The following is a 26,488-nucleotide window of genomic DNA, read 5'->3' as shown; positions in this document are numbered from 1 at the left end:
TGCCTTCGCGGGTCTTCCGTGTCGGAACTCAGGCCTGATTAATAAACCCTGCACTATCGATGCACGGGTTTTAGGAGTACCTGGAAGTGCGGCGCTCGATAGATCGATAGAAAATGCCTGCTATTTGATTTCCCGCGAAACAGTCACAATTCCTCGCGCTCTAGGACGTGGAGTAGCTGCACGAGCTGAGGCGTTTTACTAAATTGGTGAGTCCGTTGTAAATGTTAACATTATATAACCTGAAAGCTAGCTTTGATAATAGATGGCTACATCCTGTGGCATTTTCATTGAGGTCAGCTGGTACACACTAGTAGATCAAAGCCAGGACACATTTCTGCTCTCCAGTTTGCTTACATGAACCCGTCGATTTAAAGATCATTGTAAATTCACAAACCTGGCACACACATTGCTGAGAGATAACAAATGACGTGGAGCTCGTCTTTTAATTGATACGAAGCCTCCGTTAAAAAAAAAAAGGTTCGTATTTGTAAATAACTTGTACTGTGACCTCATTGTTTTCTCAAGCTTCTGCAGACCTGCACCAGTGATGGGGCCTTTGTGAAATGCAGTTGGGATGGAAATGACACAGCATGTTAATCCAAGAGCTTCACTCTCTCTCTTGTTCTCAGATATTCTGACACAATGGGAATACACGGACTTGCCAAGCTAATTGCTGACCAGGCCCCTGGTGCCATTAAAGAGCAAGACATAAAGAACTTCTTTGGTAACTGTTCCAGAATACACTCCTTATACATAAGTGATGCATGAGTGTCGGTCTACCCTCAGTTTGTTGCAACATACAGTCTGTATGATGCATGATGGAATGCTAACTCTTTATGTCATTGTTGAACAAGCACCTCTTTTCACCTTCTGTAGGCAGGAAAATTGCTATTGATGCCTCTATGTGCATCTACCAGTTTCTGATTGCTGTGCGACAGGATGGTAACGTTCTACAGAATGAAGATGGAGAGACAACAAGGTACTGCTGCAACAATAAACATTTAAAATTGAATAAGAAGACCTAATTGTAGATCATTTGCAGATGCAGTAGTTCCTCTGTTGAAACTTAGTGATTTGTAGCTCAGGTCTGAGTACACAAGAATGATTTTTGCCTTTACTCCTTTCTTCAAGCCACCTAATGGGAATGTTCTACCGCACCATCCGCATGTTGGAACATGGAATCAAACCTGTGTATGTGTTTGACGGCAAGCCCCCACAGCTCAAGTCAGCAGAGGTGAGTAAGGATTTCCTCTGGTCCTCACCCATCTGCAAATGGAAACATTTGTTTTCAGTGCAGTGGATTTCTGTCACTCATTTATGTCAGCAACTCCTTACATGCTCTGTTTCATACTGACAGCTCTCTCTCATTCTGATCGTGTCTTCATCTTCTAGCTTGAGAAAAGAGGGGAGAGGAGAGCCGAAGCTGAGAAGATGCTTGCCCAGGCCCAAGAAATTGGTAAAGACTTTTGGGGGGGGGGCGGTTGTTGGTCAAAGAGTTTAAAGTCAGCATGGTTTGTTGGAAGTTGCTAGTTTTTAAACCAAACTTGAACTCAGACTATATCACAAGTATTGTGGGAAAGTCTGTGAACATGTTTTCCTTTAGGCATGAAAGTCTACCGTAATTGTCGGACTATAAGCCGCTACTTTTTGCACGAGCTTTGAACCCTGCGGCTTTTAGTCAGGTGCTACTAATGTATGTACAAAACAGGATTTTCCCCCGATTTTAGCTCGTGCGGCTAATATTCAGGTGCGCTTTGTAGTCCGGAAAATACGGTAATTGGATTTTATTCTCTCTCAAACCAGGGGAGCAAGAGAACATTGACAAGTTCACTAAGCGTCTGGTTAAAGTCACCAAGCAGCATAATGATGAGTGTAAGAAGCTCCTGACCCTGATGGGAGTGCCTTACATTGAGGTGAGATTTCTATTTCTACACATTTTTGTGGCATCGAGAATATTTCCACACTTCTTACACAGTTTGGAGACATCACTCCCATGAATGATTTGTGTTTCAGTGTTTTTACAATATAATAGGCTTCTTATCCTCTTACCCTTACTAAGTTACAGTTACACAGTCCAGCTGGGGTCAATCACAGAGAAAGACAGAAATGTAATGAAATTATGCCTAAAGCTTAAAAATATACATGAATTGGGATTCTGCAGTGCAGTTTGAGGTAGTTGCATTAAGACAGATTGTGTGTATCATTCTGTTAGATGTAATTTTATTTATTTTTCATTTCCTTAAAGGCTCCATGTGAAGCTGAGGCCAGCTGTGCTGCTCTGGTTAAAGGAGGGAAGGTGTTTGCCACGGCAACAGAGGATATGGACGGGCTGACCTTTGGGACAAACATCCTTCTCAGACATCTCACAGCCAGCGAAGCAAAGTATGAACCGGCATCGCCTTTGACAGAGATATTAGCAGAGTGGAAATGACTTAAAGCTGTTGCCTTAATTCTACATCAGATTTATGTTTACCATATGAATATATCAGGGCTCTAGACTAACTTTTTGACATGGGCGCACCGGTACGCCTAACTTTAAAAATTTAGGCGTACCGGCACAAAAGTTAGGCGCACTCAAATTTTTCAACCGCATCGCTTAACACCGCAGTTTTACATGTGCACTTTCTTTGGGGGGGGAAGTCCATACAGACAATATTAATTTCTAAATTATTAACTAACAAACTTGTGCTTAAAGTGCTTTGTCAATATTGTAGAAAATGTTAAAAACTTAATCATCATCTTGGCCTCCTCTGACGACCTGTTTGCTGCTGTCTGCTGCTGAAAGGCCGTGGGGAGAGGGGACACTTGGGCAGTGCATTTACTGCAGCATATAATGTGTTTTCTGGATACACTGTGCTTTTTCAGCATTCAAATATTGATGGCACCGTGTCAGAGCACTGGCTTTGAATTTCAGACAGATCAGGCCTTAACTTAACAAAAAAGTTATCAATAGTTCTTTTCATCTTTTCTTATTACCCACAGCTACATCCACTTCTGTCGGGCCTACGCTGCTCACTAGGGCTGAGTATCATCACTGATTTCTATAATCCATTCAATTCCGGTTCTCAAAGTCCTGATTTGATTCAATTTAGCCTCAGACAGTCAAAAATATTATAATTCTAATCATTTATCAGTACTGATACACATGAGACTTCATCAGAATTGTGAAAATCACAGCAGATGCCTTTGTGTGAAAGTAACTGAGAATAAAACACAGGAAAACATGAAGGAGATTTTCCTGGTCTGGCTTTTTATAGCAGATAACCTTAAAAATATTCTGCAATTTTGCATAATTTTAAGAAATTTAAATTTCTTCAGTATTGAACAGCAGAAATTAGGCTTTCTTGTCCGAGGTCATTTAAGTGAAAAAAGAAAAAGCGCTGTAAACAACGGTAGACTGGTGGGTAATAAGCGAATGAATAATGCAGAAAACAGATTTGAGACGGGAAACTGTTCCTGAAGTACAGAGAGAGAGAGAGAGAGAGAGAGAGAGCTGTGCAGGAAGTGTGATTTTTTTTTTTTTTATCGTGGTGGAAGCAAAACAGCAAAAGTCAGAGGGAATTCATGACGACATTGATCAAATGTGAAGCGCAGTTTGCTGCTTCTTTTGCTGCAGGCTCGGTGAATTTTGGTTGGAGAGAGGCAAAACCTGCAGCTCAGAATCAGCGCAAAAAGACGTAAACACAGCGCGGACCCGAAGAATCGCTAAGCTCCGACAGCGTGTCCGTGTTCAGGCCGTCGGGTGAGAAAGCCGAGAAAGACGAAGCTGATTCTGATGTGTTGGGTCCGCTCCGTGTTTAGGTCTTTGTGTGGAATCCGTTAATGAATTGATATCGCTTTATTCAAGCTACTCACCTCTCTCTTCCACCTGCACTTTCAACTGGACCACGGCCAATCAGAGAGGTCCCGCCCCTGACTATCTCTGATTGGTTTAGTCCACGATAGGGGCATAATGTGTGTCTGTTGTTGACCACACGGAGAGTTACAGAGATTTTTTTTTTGTTACCGGAACAGTTGGTCGCACCTGTGCGACCAAATATTTATTTTTAGTCGCACCACTGAAAAATTTGGTCGCATTTGCAACCAAATTGGTCGCACTCTAGAGCCCTGTATATGTGTATATGAGATGGTTTAAATGAATAAGTTCACGCTTAAAATTCATAAATTTGAACCAAGTTTCGAGGTTTTAGGATTTGGTAGTTTGATACCCACTATAGCAGCATAAATAGTAGTCATTAACTATAAGCTGTTCATTATTGTTTCAGGAAACTTCCTATTCAAGAGTTCCACTTCAATCGCATCCTGCAGGACATCGGCCTGACCAATGAACAGGTACATTTTTTTTTCCTGACTTTTACAAAGGTTTATATAAATAAGTTTCTCTTTAAATCTGAAGCACTTCCCGTGCTTCTCTCATGATGACACAACTATCACCTGGTGCGTGTCAGCATCCTGTGCTGTTTGTTCAAAGATATGTGGTGGTACTCTCCTGGCTATCAGATGTTTGTGCTGTGGAGCTTTAAACACAACATTAATCTCAGTCTTTCTTGACATTTCCTCCTTTCCGTGCTCCATCCCAGTTCATTGACCTGTGTATTCTGTTGGGCTGTGACTACTGCGGAACTATCAAGGGGATCGGCCCAAAGAGAGCAATCGACCTCATCAAACAGCACGGCAGCATCGAAGAGATTCTAGAGAACATTGATTCCAATGTAAGTTAAAGGTTGCTGTAGTCTGTAGTGCGGGTCAGCTGAGCGAGGTGCTGGTTCTGATTCTGTGTTTGTGCGCAATGCTTGTCTTTATGCAGAAGCACCCTGCTCCAGAAGACTGGCTGTACAAAGAAGCCAGGGGTTTGTTTTTGAAGCCAGAAGTGGTGGATTGTTCTACAGTGGAGCTGAAGTGGAACGAGCCGGATGAAGAAGGACTGATCCAATTCATGTGCGAAGAGAAACAGTTCAGGTGAACTAAATATTGACTCATTCTTCTGCTTTACCTATTTACTTAGTTTGACTGAGATGATCTGTTGTTGCTGTGACTTTGACTACACACACTTTTTGTTTAATGTTTGACCACTAGGTGGCACTGTCTCTGTACATGAAGTGTTTCTGGCATCTTTTGCGTTCAATGGTTGATCATCTGCCTCCATCCAATCCTATCGTCCTCCTGTCACACAAACCTTCTGTATGTCCTCCTTTACTACAAACCGGATTCCAAAAAAGTTGGGACACCAAACAAATTGTGAATAAAAACTGAATGCAATGATGTGGAGATGGCAACTGTCAATATTTTATTCAGAATAGAACATAAACCACGGAACAAAAGTTTAAACTGAGAAAATTTATCATTTTAAGGGAAAAATATGCTGATTCAAAATGTCAGGGTGTCAACAAATCCCAAAAAAGTTGGGACAAGGCCATTCTCACCACTGTGTGGCATCTCCCCTTCTTCTTACAACACTCAACAGACGTCTGGGGACCGAGGACACCAGTTTCTCAAGTTTAGAAATAGGAATGCTCTCCCATTCTTGTCTAATACAGGCCTCTAACTGTTCAATCGTCTTGGGCCTTCTTTGTCGCACCTTCCTCTTTATGATGCGCCAAATGTTCTCTATAGGTGAAAGATCTGGACTGCAGACTGGCCATTTCAGTACCCGGATCCTTCTCCTACGCAGCCATGATGTTGTGACTGATGCAGAATGTGGCCTCTCATTATCTTGTTGAAAAATGCAGGGTCTTCCCTGGAAGAGATGACGTCTGGATGGGAGCATGTTGTTCCAGAACCTGAATATATTTTTCTGCATTGATGGTGCCTTTCCAGACATGCAAGCTGCCCATGCCACACGCACCCATGCAACCCCATACCATCAGAGATGCAGGCTTCTGAACTGAGCGTTGATAACAACTTGGGTTGTCCTTGTCCTCTTTGGTCCGGATGACATGGCGTCCCACATTTCCAAAAAGAACTTCAAATTGTGACTCGTCTGACCACAGAACAGTCTTCCATTTTGCCACACTCCATTTTAAATGATCCCTGGCCCAGTGAAAACGCCTGAGCTTGTGGATCTTGCTTAGAAATGGCTTCTTCTTTGCACTGTAGAGTTTCAGCTGGCAACGGCAGATGGCACGGTGGATTGTGTTCATTGACAATGGTTTCTGGAACTATTCCTGAGCCCATTCTGTGATTTCCTTTACAGTAGCATTGCTGTTTGTGGTGCAGTGTCGTTTAAGGGCCCGGAGATCACGGGCATCCAGTATGGGTTTACGCCCTTGACCCTTACGCACAGAGATTGTTCTAGATTCTCTGAATCTTCGGATGATGTTATGCAGTTGATGACGATAACTGCAAAGTCTTTGCAATTTTTCGCTGGGTAACACCTTTCTGATATTGCTCCACTATCTTTCAGCGCAGCATTGTGCGAATTGGTGATCCTCTACCCATCTTGGCTTCTGAGAGACACTGCCACTCTGAGAAGCTCTTTTTATAACCAATCATGTTGCCAATTAACCTAATTAGTGTTAATTGGTCTTCCAGCTCTTCATTATGCTCAAATTTACTTTTTCCAGCCTCTTATTGCTACTTGTCCCAACTTTTTTTGGGATTTGTTGACACCGTGGAATTTTGAATCAACATTTTTTTCCTTTAAAATGATAAATTTTCTCAGTTTAAACTTTTGTTCTTTATGTCCTATTTATGTCCTATTTATGTCCTATTCTGAATAAAATATTGACATTTGCCGTCTCCACATCATTGCATTCAGTTCTTATTCACAATTTGTTTAGTGTCCCAACCTTTTTGGAATCCGGTTTGTACATCTATGAACCTCCTCTGTGCTTCTCTTTTCCTCCTGCCTGACGCCTCCACTTCTTTAGAAAAAGATATTTGATGTACAGTGTGTTCATCTTGCAGGTTTATACTTTTTTTTTTTTTTTTTTGCCTGTTAAATATGTGAACGAACATGCTCATAGGATAAGTAGCTTTTATTTATTTTGTGTATGTGTGTGCAGTGAGGACAGGATCCGTAACGGCTGTAAGAAGATTGTGAAGAGCAGACAGGGCAGCACGCAGGGACGTTTGGACTCTTTCTTCACTGTCACTGGGTCTCTGTCGTCCAAGCGAAAGGTACATGTCAGAAAACTATGGTACTGAGTGTGTGTTCCTTTTTTTTGTTTTGTTTGTTTGTCTTTCTATTCCTCTTGTAACTATAAAAAGCAGGCAGAAGTGTTTGACTGACATATTTAATTTAGATCTCGTTATAAAAACAGGAAACTGCTGGTGTAGACTCATTTCTTTTCTTAGTCCTGACACTTTCTATACTGCTTTCTTTTTCTTTGTCAGGAACCTGAGATTAAAGGATCAGCAAAGAAAAAGCAGAAAACTGGAGCCACACCAGGCAAATTTAAGAAAGCCAAATAGACTGAATGTATCCATAAATTAATGAGATGTTATTGTGATGAGTGATGTTTGGAGTTAAGACAAAAGGAAACTGCTACTGTTACTTTTTTGTAACTTTCTGTTGGATCACCTAACGAAACCTGAGCTAGCTGTATTTTAATGAGTGTTGGACATTTTTATTTCAAGTGTTGGAAATAAAAAAAAAATAAAAGTTTTTTTTGTAAAGATCCTCATTTGTTGCCCTTTAACAGTACTGTGCAAAAGTCTGAAACTTCCCCTCTTATCTTTATATTTTGCTACCAATGAGCTAGCCAATAGTTCTCCAGACTTCCCTAATGTCTTGCAAAGTTTTTTTTTTTTTTTTTTTTTGGGTCCTCTCACTTTCAGTCTACTTGCATCCAACCATCAGGCAACATGACAAACAACTAATTTCAAACTTTTCAACAAGGTGATTTTCAAAAAACTGTTATTCTATGGCCATGATACAAAAAGCTATTAGGTGAAAATCTACTTTGATGAGTCTAATATTTAGAATACATTTTGGTTTATAGATAACATAAGATAAACCTTTATTAGTTCCAAAAGTAGGAAATTTACTTGGTCATGGCAGAAAGTGGACAGTATAAAGTTAAGAGCAGCAAAAATTAAAAAACAAAAAATCAAATCAATTTAAATGAAATTAAAAAAAAAAAAACTTTGTCACAGGCAGTGGAAAATAAAATGTTCAAATGTACAGTCTAAAGAATGTACCATGTAAAATGGAATATAAATATGGACATCTGTATTTTAAGAATATAAATGTATGTATGGAAACTTAAAGTAAGACTAAATGTAGACTTGGCCAAGTTGTATACATGTACACAGCGAGCGTATGTGTGTGTATATATACACAGAGTGGATGTGTAAATAAAACGAGAACATTGTAGAGACACACACACACACACACACACACACACACACACACACACACACACACACACTTGCACATTCTGACCAAGCAGTAATAGCTTCACCCAAAAATTGCATGGCATCAGGAAAATTGCACTCAGTAATATTGCACATAAGAGAGACTAAGCAAAGGCATAGTGTATTGGAATTGTGTTTGTCCGTGTGTGTGGTCATCTGCAAAGTCTTTGTTGTGGAGTCTGACAGCAGTTAGAAGGAAAGTCCTGTGGCATCGCTCTGTCCCACATCGTGGGTGCTGCAGCCTGCCCCTGAAGGAGCTGCTCAGTGCCTTCAGAGTCTCCTGCATGGAGTGGAAGATGTTGTTGTCATGGAGAAATATATTCCATGATTTCTTTTTTTAACTCAAATTGCTTCAATTGGCCTCTCTGAAGTTCAACATAACTGTGGGATCAATTGGCCAGAGAACAAAATCAAAAGGCAGCCAACATCCAAAGAAGAGCTTCAAATGTGCTTGAAGAAGCCTGGAGAACTATTCCTAAAGACTACTTAAAGAAATGTCAGGAAAGCTGCTGTACTGATGGGCCGATTGATCCAAATATCAATATTGCACTGCTATGTTTAGTTGTGCTGCAGTTATGTGACTCGGAGGCACTGAGAAGAGCTGTAAAGCTTTGTTTTATTGGAAATGAAAAAACATTCCTCAAACATGAACAATTTCTGAACTTCTTAATAATAATACTGATCCCCATGGGGACATTAGTCCTCTGCATTTGACCCATTCACTCAGTGAAGCAGTGGGCAGCCACTAAGCAGGCGCACCAGGGAGCAATGTGTAGGGACGGTACCTTGCTCAGGGATACCTCAGGGTTGTCATGTGAGGGCTGTGTGCAGGCAGGAATGGTGGACCCAAAGTGCAGACACTCGGAGGCAAAACGTGAACTCGAAACAGCTTTAATGCTAAACTAAAAGTTACAAAACTGAGAATCCAAAAATAAACTCAGGCAGACAGACAGAACACACAGCACAGACACAGAGAAACACAGGGCTTAAATACACAGAGGGAGCAATCAGGGAATGGGTAACAGGAGGGAAACACAGCTGGGGCAAATCAGCAAAACCAGATACATTAACATGGACCTTCAAAGTAAAACAGGAAACACAACACAGAGGCGCAGACTTGACACAGGGATACAGCGACTATAGAACAGAACAGAACACCAGAACACTAACAAAACCTAAACTAAGATTAAACCTATAACCCATAAGGCAAAGCTAGAATAATGAAATGAACAAAATCAAAAAACCAATAAAAGACAAAACACTGGGTCAACGGCCCAGACACCCTAACAAGGGTAGCCGTTCAGTGGCTTCTAATCCCCGACCTTCCGATTATGGGGCGACCACTCTACCCTACTGCGCCATCCCTGCTTTTTGTGTTGCTTGGCTGGTCAATTTATGTTATATAACACTTTAAAACCACTGCAGCTGGCCCAAAGTGCATATTTACATTCCAGGACTCTTAAAAAAGCAAGAAAGGTTAGTTTTATTGTGAAATATTATGGAGTTCTCAGTGATTTAGTGGTGATTAAAATGTGTCCAGAATTTTGAAAATTGATGACGATTTATTTCAGAAATCATGACACACATAAGATGTCTTTATAAGTTAAAAGTAATGGTATTGGCAATACTGGACCTCTGCTTGGTATCAGATCAATATTGAAATTTGCAGTATTACACAGTCCTAAGTTCAGGATTAACAGTGATCATAACAAATATTGACTTTCAAGCTCCTTAGAATTGTACAAAGTCTGTTTTTGCCTTATATACTCTATTTCTATGCATATATGCATAAAGCCTTGCTTCATGCCTACAGCTGAAATACTTATCATGTGTAAAAACTATATATCAGGGCATCCACACCATGCTGAGTGCAATTTCTCTGCAGGGCATTTGGGTTCCTGCTCTAAATAGAAAAGGGTTGATTGCACTTGCACACACATGTGTTGACAGGAAATCTTATATATTTATATATTAGGTTAAAGAATGCGTAAATTCACATAAAACAAACAGAATGTTAAAAGGAGAACAACATTACAGCAAGAAACACACAATGCGTGTGCTGCAAGTTCGTCCTGAGAATCCCACAGTCATGGCATGACAACTAAAATGTGTGTCAAACAGTACCACTTCCTTTGTGCTTAACCCTGCAGGGTTTAATGGTTTGTTTGAGCTTGATGAAATTGCAGATATGAAAAAGTGAGATTTCATTTTGTGGCCATCTGAGCCACAGTGAGATGAAGCTTGTATACTACACTGCCAATATGTCGTTTCATGCAGCAGATTCAATTTTACAGTTAATGAAGTTTTATCATCTTAAATATTATGGACAAAATTTCATGGCTTGCTATTGCGATGAAAAAAGAAAACTCTGCAAACACGACTGAGTTTTTTGACACACAGACAAGTAAACATTTGATCATCTTCAAAACAATACTAATTAATAAGGTGGTACACATAGAAAAATGCTTAAAAGAAAATATGATTTCAAAAACATTTATTCAATAAATCTATAAAAAGCTGCAATGCTGTGAAGAAAAGTGTACCCATGATGTCAGAAGCTCTCATTTCCTTAGCAGTAATAAGTGTTGCACAAGTTCCCAACAGTCTTTGACATCAGCTTCCTTAAATTTATAACTACCGTCTTACACAGGAACTGATTGTGAACTCAAAGTTAAGTCCAAGGCTGCAGCCTGCACACTGCCTGAGCAGCATAACTACAGCAACAACACAATTTGCACCCACAGCTGCTGTTCAAGACACACATGTGTTATTCTTGACTCTAAACTTTCCTTTGACAGACAAATCTGTTCTGTTGTTGAAGATAGCTAAAGATAGGGAAAAGTCCAAAACTTTATTGCATCTGGATAACTGTAACTCCCAAGTCTCCTCCAATCTCTTTTGACATCGTTGGAGATAGTTTGAAATTCAGCAGCAACACTGTCAATTGACTCCAAAAAAATATAAATACCATTCCAGCCCTGGCCTCACTGCTCTCCATTTTAGAAGTCAGTTTAAGATTGTATTTAGTGTTTCTAAGGCTCTTGATGGTCAGGACCCATCTGCATAGCACCAGTCTCATTCATTTGCATTCTTTACATGTCCTGGGGTCACGCCTCAAACTAAAAGATATCAGAGCTTATGCAGTCACTGCTCCACATTTGTGGGATCAGCTGCAAGTTGATTTTGAAGTCTAGGCACAGAAACCCACCTTTATTCTCCAGCCCACAGAGAAAGGGCATGTGTGTATTAGTATCCTAGATTCCTACAGTTTTAAAAAATAATTTGGTGTTGTTGCTCCAAACAAGGCCTCACCATTTATTTTTACACAGACTTTCATAATGAGACACTAAAAAACATTCTTTAATGAGATGAAATGGATCTTCATCTCAGGGCATGCGTGATGTAGACTGACCAATCAGGCTAACATGTAGCTGCAAAAACTGTGCATCTTTGGAACTGATTTTAAAGAAGAAACATAAATAAATGACTAAAAACACGAGTTGACATATTGCAAGATATTTCTAGCACTTGTAGCTGTGCTCTTATCAGAACAACGCAGAAACTGACTGTGGTGACACAGTGACTGTATGACAAACAATGAAAACCACGAGGACAGGAAGATGAAATTGTCTGGTTAGCTAATAATGCACTGGTTGCTTATGTTGGTGTGCAGCTTAAACAAAGTTGTTGTTTTTTTAAATGTATGTATTGTGCCCTACATAAAGAAGGCACAGCTTATAAGACTGCTTTGTGATTTTTTGATTGCTTTAATGCAGAATTACATTCTTTCAGGTCATCATACTGAGTCCCAAAATGGGTTTTTATTTTACAAAGGGAAATTCGTTCTTTCATTATTTCCCTTTGGCAGCTGAAATCCCAAAGTTGCTACACATTTGCAGAAATATTACAAGACCTTATTGTTTCTCTTTTTGATAGGTGGAGTGTGTATAAGTGCGTGTATGATACTTTTACTTCTTATCATTTTAAGCCAAAAAAGAGATCCTTGTTGGTTTGACTTTCAGGGTAAGTAGATTTTACACATTATCATATTATATGTGACAATGATATTCATCCTGTGGATAAATATAAATGCCTGAATATATCACTATGTATAAAATATGTAAATCTAGGAATTTGTCGACCTGTTGACTGAGTTGTGTTTGCAACGTCAGATGATGAGTGTCATGGCAGCACTGTGTGTGAACATGTTGAGAACCAACATGTTACTGAGTATCTTCATTCTTTCAGGTGAGTTGTTTTTATTTCAGAGACATTACTCCAACATTTGAACATCTGCATGCATGCTAATATTTTCCACATTATTTTAATCTAGACACTAAATTCCTAAATTCACAGGCGCTCTGGCTGCTTGTCCTGAGGATTCAGCTTTACTCGTCACTACACCAGAGCAGATGGAAGCACTGAGTGGATCTTGTCTCCAAATCCCATGTAACTTTAGAGCTAAACCAGAAAAGGCTTTTAATGGGAGAAGAGCAGTTGCTGGAGTGTGGATTAAAAGTGACAGTAGACTTTTAATAGATCCAAACAATGTGATCTACAACAGTAGTGGAGCAGTTAGCATCTATCCAATGAGAATTACTGGGAACCTGAGTCAGAGAGACTGCACCACTCTGTTTTCTGATTTATCCACCAAGTACACAGACACATACTTCTTCAGAGTAGAGAGTGAACCATTCAAGGCGACAGCTTACTGTGATCATCTTCAAATTACAGTTAGAGGTAAGAGAGTTTATAATAAATAACAAATTATATTATTTATATTGTTATAGAAAACTTTAAATTATCATCATAAATCACAGGGCTGAAAGTTAGAGTAGAGAGAGGGAAAATGCTGTGCTGGAGTCATAACCAAGAAAAGAACTAGGTATAAATGTGGAAATCCAGAACATATGTCTATTTATTTAGATGACACCACCTCGACTTCACAAAGAGTGTTTGTGTTTGTTGTACCCTGTCCCAATGTGCGTGATTGGCTGGAAAGAAATATGATCCACATTTTACAGCCCTAAAATGAGCCCAGAAATGTTATAATCATCAAATCTCAGTTGTATAAAAGAGGTTGCAGTTTAAAAGTAATAACTGTGGTGGTGTGACTGTATTCCAGCGTCAACAACTGATAGCAGAAATGTACTCGTGTGTTTCAGCACAGAACTTTCTCCAGAGCATGTGAGGTGCAATAATGAAGCTCGATTATATATTTAAGAGTAGATTTAATATGAAATGCAAAACTCTGTCATCTGGGACCAATCGGATTACTTTAGTGTGCCTAAATTGTTTTCACAGGGACTGAGCACAAGTACTTATTTGCTTCAATTCTAGGCGTATAAGATGTATCAATGCAGATGGCGTTCCTCATTGATAGGTTTGTATTTTCAAAAAATCCACAGGAAAATGAAGGTGGTTTGAGTACTTGAGTAAAACGTAGTTTTTGTCAGCACAATAACATCATCACTGCTGAAGATCCAATCACAAAGATTTACAGGGTGAGTTGAAAGAGTGGCGTGAACTGAACCACCATCACTGAGTAGCTTTAAAGTATTTTTCCTCAAATTTATCAGAATTGGTTTATTTTTCCACTGAGCACAATGCTATTTTTTGAGACATTATTGTTCCCAAGTATGTATTATTATTAAATAATGTAATGAGATTACACCTCTATGCCAATGAGTCCTCAAAGCGCAAAGCTTAAAAACTACACACTTGTAAGTACACAACTGTATTTGAATGGTTATCAGCCTTGTGTACTAAAATCCAAATAATACCTGTATTAATTTGATGTGTCTCTTGTGAAACCACAGATTCTCCTTGGAGGCCCAATATTACAATCTCAGGTGATCTGAAGGAGAAGGAGTCTGTCACTATAACCTGCTCAGCTCTCACTCCCTGTCCACACTCCCCTCCTCAACTCACCTGGAATCTCCAACAAGACTCTCCCAACAAAATAGAGGAAAACACAGATGGAAGCTTTACAACTAAAATCCAGCAGAACATCACTCTGTCAGACACACATGATGGAAAGAAGATCAGCTGCTCTGCCAGATATCCTGTGAACCAAGGAAAAGACACCAAGACAGCAGAGACAGAAGAAACTCTCAATGTTTCATGTAGGACTTGAAGGCCTTATCTTTTAGAGAAAACCTTAATAAAGAGCCTCTTCTCTCTTTGTGCACCTTTATTCACTCCAAAATCTCTTCCAGACCCTCCCAGGCTGATCAGTCCCACTGGTCCTGTATCAGTGGGCAGCATGGTGACTCTAACCTGTTCCTGCCAGGCAAACCCTCCTGTTGACAGCTATGTCTGGTTCATGACCAGTGGTGATAAACTGGAGATGATCAAAGCTGACACAAAGGTTTACAGCTTTGAGGTGACCAAACTCGATCGAGACAAATTGTTTTACTGCAGCTGCGGGAATCATCTGGACATCCAGATATCAGCAGGCAGTCAGCTGCTGTTTGAAGGTAAACACAGGAATTGCATTTGTGAGGAGTCATTTTCCATCAAGGAGTTGACTGTGCTGTCGCATTGCAGGTGATGAACACTGGGGGAAAATGACTGTAATGAAGACTGTGGGAATCATAATACTTGTCAGCACACTGGTCATCTTTGAGTGGTGAGGCATTTCAAATGTATTTACATGAGTTACAGCATTAATTATAATGTAACCAAAATCAAATGAGAAGCTTTCCTCCTTTCTAACTTGTTTCCACCTTTTTCTTTCAGCTGGTTTAGATCGAGACGTCCCAACAAACCAGAGGCAGAAAGATAAGCAGAGCTTATAGTCTAACAACTAAAGTGTCTGCAAGTCTCATGAGGAAGTATAACCTAAGGAAGTAAAAACTTAAAACATCCCTGCATTTACTGCCACGGTTAGCAAGAAACAAAAGCTTGTACAAGTTTCTAAAATTCTCTGTTGTTTTAATGGTAGTACAGAAGAAAGGTGTAAATACTAGTGTCCTCACCAAATGTAGAGCACACAGCATACCGAGCAGCCACATGATAGAAAGGCAGTTGTTGCTGGTTTTGAAAAGTGCCACAGTGCAGCATTTAAAAGCTAAAGAAATATATATTACCCAATACTGGGTGGCAGAATCCTAATTCCCAAAAAAAAAGCATATCACTGATGTGTAAATGCACTTGTTTTTTCTACCATCATGATCAGTTTGATTCATCCACAAAACCACAGAATACACTTTAAGAGTTTCATGTAACACTTGAAACTCTTAAAGACAAATTCATATAATAAACAAAAGCACTGATGAAAACAACTGATCTAGCCAATTATATATATTTAGAAAAAGATTCATTACTATAGCTTTAACAATAGCAACAGAGAAACATTATCACCTTCATAGTACCAATGATGAATTAAGTAAATTCCGGACATTAGCAAACTTATGGATAAAGACTGTGACCTGGATGATTTTGGTTGTCATGTGTTTGTTCTGCTTTGTGTTTGTCCATGTCATCTTTCAAAAATAAAAACAATCTTTATTGATTTCATAATTTTCGACTGATTGCTGAAACCTTTTTTTCCTCTTTAAAGGTCCACTTTGTGAGTGAACTGGATGCATGTGTTTCACAACATGTAGTTTTAAAGAGAGGAAACTGGAGTAGGGATGGGTATTGTTTAGGTTTTATCGGATACCGGTGCCAAACCGGTACTTTTGAAACGGTGCAGGTGCTTAAACGGTGCTCAAACTGGTGCTTAAAGAATAGAAAACACAAACTTTGTCCTAAAACCTAGTTGCTAGTTGCTAGTTCATCTTACGTGCATTAATTTAATAACGTGGTTAGCCTACTCAACGTAAATTACGCACGAACAACATTAAGCCACTCACTCAGAGAAGAACGGCTGCTGCTGCCATCATCATCCTCATCATTTCTGCTACACTGGCAGGGCTAGGGGCCAGGACTCTCCTCTTCGGGTTTTTGGGGGATGTTGCTCCAGGTAAGATAACAGGCAACCCACCAGCACTCGGTTTGCGCAGTGGCGTGTCTAGAAAATTTTTGTTGGGGGGGGCCAGGTAGGGGCACAGATTTGGAAAAGGGTGGCAGATATAATTGGCAGATGATGTTAAAAAAAATTTCTACCAACTGTTAGTATTTTTACTGACATATAATGCATATATGTTTTGGGCAAAAACATTTTTGAATATTAAAATATGAACATTTCTAACATACAATTGGCAAATTAGCCAATGCCAATGCAAAACTTTATCTGTCTGTTAAAAAAAGAAGATAATCCTCTCACAAACTGGTGTTTGATTTTGAAACAGGAAAAAAGTGGGGAAACAAATGAAAAGACTAACATTTGAATGAAACCTGAAAGCAAGTAAATACTTTCTATGCTGCTTTATGATAAACTTTGGTAATATTGATGTATAAAGAACAACACTCGCTGATGATGAAATACAGTCAGCTGGCATGGTGACACTGCCAGTATTAACCTGCAGGGCTGGACTGGGACAAAAAAAATCGGCCCGGGCATTTTGACTAGAGACCGGCCCACCAGGTATTAAAGCCATAAAGCCTTTGAATGAAAACAAACGCTGTTGTGACAGTGATGCACACTGTCTTGTTGGTATATGTGTGATTTCTATGCATTTTAAGTCAGATAAAAACTTTGTTCGCAAGATTCAGATAATTATTTAATAAAAGCTAAATATTTTAAATGAGAATAAGAAAGAAAAGTATTTCTTTGTGCCCCCCTTTCCCTGTTAATGCCCCCCTGGCCCCCTGGCGAAACTTTGCTAGATCCGCCCCTGCACAGTTACCAGCTGTCAGCTACCTAAAAAAGGATCCTGGTGTTATTTGTCTCTCAGAAACAGTTCATAACTTCCCTTCAACTCATTCATGTCACCTAAAAGGTAAACCTGTTTCTCCATCACCTGTTCAGCTCTGATGATTCAGTAAGGACATCTCCTGGTTTCATCTTCATGTTTCCCTCTCACCACATATCCAAACTGACATCATGACCAGCAGCTTTACAGCTGTGGCTCCAGCAAACATCAGATGATACTAGAAATTAATATCAAATAAATTCTAACAACAGCTGATCAAGCTTAAACCTGCTGCTGTTGTTTAGCGCGACATCCGCTGGTTTCCTCTTTCTGGCGCAAAGTGGGCGATAAACAAACAAGAGAGAAAAGCCGATCAGCTGATCATTGATCAGTTTCATGATTGAAGTAGCAACAGGAGAGGGAGGGGGGAGAGAATGAGAGAAGAAGAGGCAGCTGTGCAGCGTAACGACAGAGTAAATCCAGCTTTGTGTCTTTTTCCATTCTAGCTAAAGTACGGGACAAACTGCGTCCCTTCTCAGCTCAACACGAAACACGTAATATTTTCTCTGAATGAGGGACCATTACATTTTTTAAGGAGCCGTTGGCAACTCTACTAACTAACCTTATGAATAAAATAAAGTTCACTATCAGTAACATCATAGCACCCACCCAGCTATAAATAAACTCCATCATGCTAGCTAGTACACAGTACGTGTTATTGTAACTGACGGTAAAAAGTCAGCACAACGAAAATAAACTCCACCTAAACCTGGTTTATATCTGACCCAGATAGACTGCAGGACATAAGTTCTTACCTGTAGTTCAGTTCACCTGACACTCGGACAGGCGGCCACCTCGGGTCTCTCCTCCTCCTGCCTCCCCTTTCTCTCATCCACCTGCTGGCCTTTGTGGAAGCTCCGCCATAGCCACCACCAAACAACTGAGTTATTTTTACACATCTGCCAGCATCTGGCCAATCCACCACCTCTCATTGTTCATGCCGTTACAAAAAAAAAAAAAAAAAAAGTCATCAGCTCACTGGGCAAATGCTTGGGATGTAGTGATGTGCGATGCCACTGATTTCCTTTCCGATCTGATACCAAGTAAAATTCAGGGTGTTATCGACGATACTGATCCGATACCGATACTTTGTACAATAACGTATTTTATTTATTGTATCTTTTATTGTAGCTTCATCATGACTACAGGACATGAGATTACTTATTCTTATCACTTAATAATGCAGAATTCATCATATAGAAATAAAATGTTGCCTGCCTGCAGCACTAAAGGACTCCATGAGAGACGTCTATCTCCCCCTAGCAGCACCTGTCCCTGTCCACTCCTCCTCTTCAGTTCCCCCTTAACATACGCTCGTTATATTCTGTGATATGATTTACTCTGAAGTGTTTGACGAGGTTAGTGTTGTTGCCACAACACCTCACTTTTTAACCACATGTATCGCAAACCACATCTCGGCTGTTTGTGGAGGTAAAATACTTCCGCACATGACTCCATTTACGCTCAGCCATTGTTGTGAGTGCGCACGCCATAGTGCTGCGACACATTTATACAGCTGTATTTTGCACATGACTATGGAAGGCGGAAGAGGAAGTAGTTCCTTCCACTGTAGACAATCTGAATGATATAGTTTCTTTCCACTGTGTTCCTGTTAATGATAAACTACAAATTTACCCTAAATTACTCAACTGTCGATATTTTAATGTGAGAATCGATTCTAGAACATAAATAACTGGTATTGGAGGAGTCGATATTTCAATATCGATCCGCACATCACTACCGGTATGCCTGATGGCCAGTCCAGCTATGTTAACCTGCAACCAAATCTGCAGCTCCATACAGCAATGTTACGACTTGGATTGTATCTTATAACTTATAACTCTTATGCTCAGGAAAAAAAATAAAGTACCGAAATGTGCGCTGCTTTTCGGTCTGGTTACTGTCTGGTTACTACCGTTTATGTCAGAACTGGTGCCATAATGGCACCGGATACCGGTACCCATCCCTAAACTGGAGGTTGAGATTAAAGCTTTCAGTTATAACCAGTTTTAATCATTTGTGCCCATACATCTTCAGAATACTTGTGTGTATAATTACTGTTGATATTGCAAGGATCCGAGATGGGTGGGGTTTGCTTTTCCTGTTTTCTTTAGGTGGGTGAGTGGGTGTGGCCGCAGTTCTCGGGGTGTTCAGCTTGTGGTGTTTGGCATCGTCAAGCTGGTGATGAACAGCGGTGTGCCAGCTGTGCTTCAGCTCTGTGGTAATGGGCTCATTCTGGGAATCTCCAGCTATAATCTTCGTCTTCTCCTCATCCCTCTGCAGAGCTACTCCTACTAAGATCGCTCGTCTGTTTACTCCGTTCGCCCCCTGGAGAACAGCGTTAGGCACGGATTCCTCACTTCGGACCTTCACGCTGGTGCTTCACCTGCTTACCTGGATTTCTCCTCATCACCTTCCTGCACCTTTCCCAAACGTCCAGCTGCCTGCTCCCATTAATCTAACGTTACTGTGTGTGCGCTTATCACCGGTCTTTGTCCTCTTCCTTTCTCCTCAGGTCCTTCCCGTTCCACTTGCTCACCAAGTGTTTCCATTTTTCTTCTTTAATTCACCATAAATCAACTTTTTCACGTGTTTGTACGACTGAGTTGGTTTGCCCCTTTGAATCCACTCTTAGTGAAACATGACAGATATAATTTCATTCATGTTATTAAATATATAATATAAAAGCAAAACCTTAGAATAACTCAAGTTAGTAAAGAAGCTCTTTGATGGTTTGTAAGTACTTTGAGACTTTAACGATGTTGTAATCTTTGACTTTCTTTATCAGAGGATATTAACAGGAAGGACAGATAAGTGACTATTTTTCTGCTTCGGTCAGAGCATCATGTGATGCCATGCCCGTAGCAGCTTTGCAACCAAGCAGGCTGGCCTTAGGACACTTTCTTAAAGAGTGTGTTCTCCTTCTGAACTTCCTTCTTTTTAACAGCAGTCAGGCTACATGGTTCACTGTAACTGTGCTAAAACCCCCTCATTTCGTTGTGAAATCACTCGTTCACTTGGTAAGGAAACATTTCACTGTTACTCTCTAAAACTAATAATTATTTATTCTTTTACTTAAATGAAAGGCGCATTAAGTAATTTTAAATGTAATATGTATTAAATTTTACTTAGTTTTGTTGTTGTTATAAATGAACTGTGTGATTATAGATTCAGAGAGATCACTGCTAAGAAAAAAAAATGTCGTTAAATAGGGGAAGTTCTCTGTGAAACAACTTTGTCAGGGCTGTTTTAAAACTTCATGTGTGGAATGATTAGATAAACAGATGTCTTTGTGTTTGTCTGTTAAAATGCAGGGAAGGAGTTTGTGAACATGGTGACAGTCGGCATGTTATCGGTTCTCCTCTTTGTTTCAGGTGAGCCGTTTGTTCACTTATATTGAAATCATTTAAAATTTGAATTTTATTTGGAAGAAAAAGTGACCCTACAGCTACTTTTTCCAACTGTTATTGTCCTAACTTGAAATTGAAATTCTTTAATTGGTAATTTCTCTTTGGTTTGTTTACAAAACAAGAATTTAAATGATTACAGAAGAAGAAGTGGCTGAAGCTACAGCTTGTAACACCTACAGCTTAAGAAAAAATAAAGAAAGTATATTAAATCAACTACACTTTTAATGTCTAATTTAAAAACTGAATCATGACAAAAGAAAAATAAATAATCAGTAACCCTTTATGTCTAATTCAGCTCTAGATGAGCTCTGTTAAAACCTGTGATTGTGTAATAAACACACAGATACAAAAATCAATGTAATTGAATCATTTAATCAAAGATTGTGTTTTAAGTCTTGGTGGGACTACAGTACAGTATTAATGTGTGAATAACTTAATCCATAAAATGTACTTACAGGTGCTTTGGCAGACTGTACAAAACAAGCAGACCTCTCCATAACTGCACCAAAGAAGCTGGAAGCACTGAGTGGATCTTGTTTGCAAATCCCATGTAGCTTCAGACGCAAAGACGAACAGACATTTATCAGCACAAGAAAAACCTTTGGAGTGTGGATTAAAAATGATTCTAGATTTGGCGAAAATCCAAACAATGTGATCTTCAACAGTAGTGGAGCAGTTAGCACCTATCCAATAAGTATTACTGGGAACCTGAGTCAGAGAGACTGCACCACTCTGTTTACTAATTTAAACACCACATACACAGACACATACTTCTTCAGAGTAGAGAGAGAAAGATTCAAGGCGACAGCTTCTTGTGATCCTCTTCAAATAACAGTCAGAGGTAAAGAAATGTGAGTTTATACTTTGTAACATGTTATTTTTAATTAATTTTAATTAAATTAACTGCTGAGGAAATGTTAGATGAAAGACATAATGATCATCATAACTAACATCCTGACACTAAAAGGATGTATGTATTTCTTTCTTTTAATTTCTGTGCTGCTTTGTTCAGGACTTGATTACATTTCTGAACTTCTATGGGACTTCAGGAAGATAGCATCACGTGATTAGTTTGAAAGATTTTGTCCTCTTCATTTTTAATATGTGTTTGATGTGAAACCACAGATTCTCCTTGGAGGCCCAATATTACAATCCCAGGTGATCTGAAGGAGAAGGAGTCTGTCACTATAACCTGCTCAGCTCTCACTCCCTGTCCACACTCCCCTCCTCAACTCACCTGGAATCTCCAACAAGACTCTCACAACAAAATAGAGGAAAACACAGATGGAAGCTTTACAACTAAAATCCAGCAGAACATCACTCTGTCAGACACACATGATGGAAAGAAGATCAGCTGCTCTGCCAGATATCCTGTGAACCAAGGAAAAGACACCAAGACAGCAGAGACAGAAGAGACTCTCAGTGTTTCATGTAAGACAATCAGAGTTTGTTGTTGGATCCTGTCAACATATCATGATTGATGGGATCCCCATTATTTATTATTCTGTTTATAATGAATAATGGGGATATGTGTTAATCTTTTTCTCCAGATGCTCCTAAAGACACCTCAGCATCCATCAGTCCATCAGGTTTGGTGTCAGCAGGCGACTGGGTGAACCTGACCTGCTCCAGCAGAGCCAAACCTCCAGTCAGCAACTTCACCTGGTTCAAGAAGAGCAGAGATGGAGCTGTGAAAGTATCTGAAGGAGAGATTTACAGCTTCAATGTAACAGATGGAGGAGTTTATTACTGTGTGGCCACTAATGATCTGGGTAATCAGACATCAGCAGAGACTCATCTTAATATTTCAGGTAAATGTAGAATGATAGATGAAAAGGCTCAATTCTAAACATTTTGTTTAACTTTAGTCATAACAGATTGATCAAAATAATCAGGAATGGGATAAATCTTTTCAGAAAAATGTAGGTAGTCAGCTGTTCATCACGGTTGAACATCTTCACAAAGTACAAGTGCAAACATCAGGGGAAAGTAAAATAAGGAGGCTGGACATATATGAATGAACACTGAGTATACCGAGCAGAAAGACTCAACATGTGTTTCTTTAGGAACTGATACGTGGTGGGCTGCTGTTGGAGGGATCCTTGGGATCATCACACTTATTTGTTTGGTTTTCATCATTTGGTAAGTGTCTGTTTCTTAACCTATTTTAATAATTTTTTTAGCATTGTGAGTAGCTTGTTCATCACTTTGTTTATATATATATAATTATTTCTTTTTTTCCCTTTTACTTCTACAGTTAAGCTAAAAGTTGTCTTGTTCCTTTTAGGCGGCTGAAGTCAGTCAAACATGGAGCTTCCGATCAGACACAGGTGGGAAAACTGAACTTTATTGTGGTTTTAACATGACTGCACAATAGTGACTGCAGTCTTTTCAATTCAGTTTAATTTTTTTTATACAACGCCAAGCCAGCTTCATGAAGAGCTTTATAGTGTAAGGTAAAGACCCTACAATAACAGACAAAAAACCCCAACAATCATATGAGGCCCTATGAGCAAGCACTTGGTGACAGCAGGAAGGAAAAACTCCCTTTAAACCAGAAGAAACTTCCAGCAGAACCAGGCTCAGGGAGGGGCCACCATCTGCTGCACCTGGTTGGGTTGAGGGGAGGAAGACACGACAAAGACACCCTGTGGAAGAGAGACAGAGATTAAACATAATTAAATGGAGAGTGGCATATAAACGCACAGTGAGTGAAAAAGCAACATAATGGGAATCATCCAGCAGACTATACCAACTGCAGTGTAATAAGGGAGGATTCAGGGTCACTGATCCAGTCCTAACTATAGGCTTTATTAAAAAGAAAATCTTATCTTAAAAATCTTAGAAAAGTAGAGAGGGTGTGTGTCTCCTGCATCCAAACTGGAAGCTGGTTCCACAGAAGAGTGGCCTGAAAGCTGAATACTCTGCCTCCCAGTAAGTAAACCAGCAGTCTGAGGACAAAGTGCTCTAATGCGGTGAGACGGATTCCTCACTCACATGAAATGCGATTAAACGTCCTGTTTTGTTGTGTTTTACTTGCTTTCAAAGCATCAAGTTGCTACTCTGAAGGTATCAAATTATCACTGATTGAGTCAAACAGAGTTTTCTCCCAGTTCTTCATTACATCTCAAGTTTGGTGTGTTTGATTTCAGAGTCTGTCTCTCCAAGAAGCAGCCAGAACAGCAGAAAATGAAGACATCCATTATGGACAGATTGACTTCTCCAAGCAGAGACCCGGACCTTCTTTAGACCGATTGCAGGAGAGCACACAGCAGCAGGATTTGGTGTATTCACAGGTCAAAGTGTGCAAGACTCAAAGCAGAGACAGGCCATCACAGACAGCTGATGGCCCAGAGTGTATCTATGCTCAAGTGCAGAAGAAATGAGTGTGAAAGTGTCTGTTGGTGAAAAATGCTCTCTTCTAATTCATTACAAAGAACCCGTTCAGGATGTTCATATATATATATATATATATATATATATATATTTGTAGAATAGCGCTTCCATACAATATTTCTTTTAAAAAGGTACTTTGAAGTGAAGTTTGATTAGCTGTTTATCTCCAGTAAAATATTTATTATTATATTTTATCATTTCGTGTATTTTTGTGTATTTATCATAAGTTTATCATATATATTTTATTTTTAATGTTCCTAAAATGAAGATGATGCACAGTTATCAAATTTTCTCTTTAATGGCTTGGCATTCAAGTGAAATATACTTTTGTATTTATTGAGCCAAAATATTGTGTTCTTGGAGGAGAAGCAAAACTGCAAAATGTTGCATGAAATTAGCTTCTTACATTTATTAACCTTCCCAAATTAATTTATCATGTTTTACTCTGAAGTTTTACTTATAACCCACAGTAAATATCACACTAACACCCTCACAATTCCTAATACACTGTTTATTTAAAAAATGGGGATGTGCAATGTTTACTTTATTAGGTACACATTGCTAGTATTGGGTTGGCCTCCCTTTTGCCAGTCTTAATTCTTTGTGGCAGAGATTTAACACGGTGTTGGAAACATTTTTCTTAATTTTGCAACATTTTGTATCACAGCTGCTGTGGAAGGCATTTGAGTAAAACTCATTCTATTATTAAAAAAACACAATCTGATATAATCTGAATATTGTGACATGGTGGCTTAGTCTGCTGAATATCCATTACACCACCAACAACCTGGCCTGTTATTAGCAAGGATCACTCCATTCTTCCATGATCTTCATGTCGTGCTATCAGAGATGCTCTTCTGTGAGTGGTTTGTTTGCATAACTTTCAGCTTTCTGTAAGCTTGAAGTAGCTTGACCAATTCTCCGCTAATGTCTGGCATCGTCAACATGTTTTTTCCCCCATCACTCACTGGATGTTTTCCAGTGAGAACCTTACAGATGGCTGTGTGGGGAAATCCCAGTAGATCAGAAGTTTTGAAATACTTGGAGCAGACATTCAAAGTCACTTAAATCACCTTTCTATCTATTTCTGATGTCTACATGCATGAATGCTGCTACACAACTGGATGATTAGATATTTATGTTAACAAGTGAATGTAAACGGCAATAGAAGGGTTTGTTTGTTAGTGAAAATGAAACACGGTCAGTGAGCCGATGCAAATGTTTTGATGTATGGCTTAACTAGCCAGTACACCTGCAATATCATGATATTTCTGTATTTGACATCCATACCCTAAATCTAATTTCAGGTACTGGATGCTAACATGCTGCCATTAGGCATACTCAACTAAGGTACTGTAATTGTAATGTTACAGTTTCATAAACAGAGGTGCGTTTTGTGCCTTTCTCTATTGACCTGGTCTTTTATACTCTGCTTTGACCTCTGGTGTGCCTTAACACCACACAGGCGGAAAACAGTTGGTAAGCAGGTTAACAGGTCTGTGTGCTTGTAGACGATTTGTCACATAGTAATCAAGAAGATGTGACAGATAATGATAAAAGTGAAGAGAGGAAATGAGAAAAAGTGAAAGATGATGAGAGGACAGACTGTTAGAAATGTGTTAGATGACGACAACAAGAGCAGCAAGGCACATATATCCTTAAAGGTGCAAGTGTTTAAGTATAAAGTAGTAGAAGACTGCTGTCCTGCATAAATGTTTAAGAGACTTTGTGAATCACAGTGCCGCTATCTGTCACGTGGTGTGACTACATCATATTATTCCTTTACCTTGTTGCCTTGGAAACACTTTGCCTGCCAGTACTGAAATTTAGTTTAAGTTGAATAACTGATACCTGGTCAGACGTAGAGTGACTATATTATATTTTCTGGACCGTCAAATACAAGAAACTAAACCAGTAAACTGAACATGACACACACCAGACAGGAGACTATCAAAGTAAAACAAACGCACAGAGGGGGACACAGAGGACAGAGACACAAGGGGAACCTAATGGACAAGGAACCAAACAGAGAACAGAAGAACCTCAAAACAGACAAAACTAAAGACTACTAATGAGCCTAAGACATAAACCATAATACAAAAATGACACCAAAACACACAAAACTCAAAACACTGGGTCAAATGACCCAGATAAATGACAATTCCTTCATGAAATTATGAACTGTATAAATTACACAATACTAATATTGATATTTTCAATGTTTTCTGATGTTTTACAGAAAGAGGATTATTACTTATGAGAAGGTTCAATAAATTCAAGATAACTTTTGTTTGGAAAAGTTCATAATGTAAGTCACCTGTCTGTCACCGGTAGGGAGAGGACTCAGGCGCAGACTGGAATTCAAAGTTCAATACGACAGTTAATTTACACAACACCAAGCGCACAATATATACATGTGGGGGGAAAGATCCAGGGGTCCAGGGAGGGAAGGGAAAGGTCCTC

General features: G+C 39.4%; 2 protein-coding genes across 2 annotated transcripts; both read left to right on the top strand.

Moving 5' to 3' along the window:
- The first annotated feature begins 9 nt into the window (after nucleotides 1–9).
- On the top strand, nucleotides 10–7,606 carry fen1 (flap structure-specific endonuclease 1). The gene is made up of 12 exons (XM_026179993.2): nucleotides 10–206; nucleotides 630–724; nucleotides 877–979; nucleotides 1,132–1,234; nucleotides 1,393–1,456; nucleotides 1,804–1,913; nucleotides 2,246–2,382; nucleotides 4,266–4,332; nucleotides 4,581–4,712; nucleotides 4,808–4,959; nucleotides 7,005–7,119; nucleotides 7,336–7,606. Exons 2-12 carry the CDS (start codon nucleotides 643–645, stop codon nucleotides 7,411–7,413), a joined length of 1,143 nt encoding a protein of 380 aa, XP_026035778.1. The 5' UTR covers nucleotides 10–206; nucleotides 630–642; the 3' UTR covers nucleotides 7,414–7,606.
- A 4,675-nt stretch (nucleotides 7,607–12,281) lies between these two features.
- LOC113029888 (vascular cell adhesion protein 1-like) lies at nucleotides 12,282–24,042 on the top strand. The gene is made up of 15 exons (XM_080306483.1): nucleotides 12,282–12,381; nucleotides 12,531–12,606; nucleotides 12,715–13,098; nucleotides 14,178–14,483; nucleotides 14,577–14,837; nucleotides 14,908–14,989; nucleotides 15,100–15,133; nucleotides 20,167–20,239; nucleotides 20,534–20,593; nucleotides 21,087–21,470; nucleotides 21,755–22,060; nucleotides 22,180–22,440; nucleotides 22,696–22,771; nucleotides 22,917–22,959; nucleotides 23,782–24,042. Exons 2-15 carry the CDS (start codon nucleotides 12,531–12,533, stop codon nucleotides 24,013–24,015), a joined length of 2,580 nt encoding a protein of 859 aa, XP_080162609.1. The 5' UTR covers nucleotides 12,282–12,381; the 3' UTR covers nucleotides 24,016–24,042.
- Nucleotides 24,043–26,488: the final 2,446 nt, after the last annotated feature.

Source organism: Astatotilapia calliptera, chromosome 9 (assembly GCF_964374335.1).
Source record: "Astatotilapia calliptera chromosome 9, fAstCal68.1, whole genome shotgun sequence".
Classification (NCBI taxonomy): domain Eukaryota; kingdom Metazoa; phylum Chordata; class Actinopteri; order Cichliformes; family Cichlidae; genus Astatotilapia; species Astatotilapia calliptera.
This window is presented reverse-complemented; position numbering and strand designations above follow the sequence as displayed.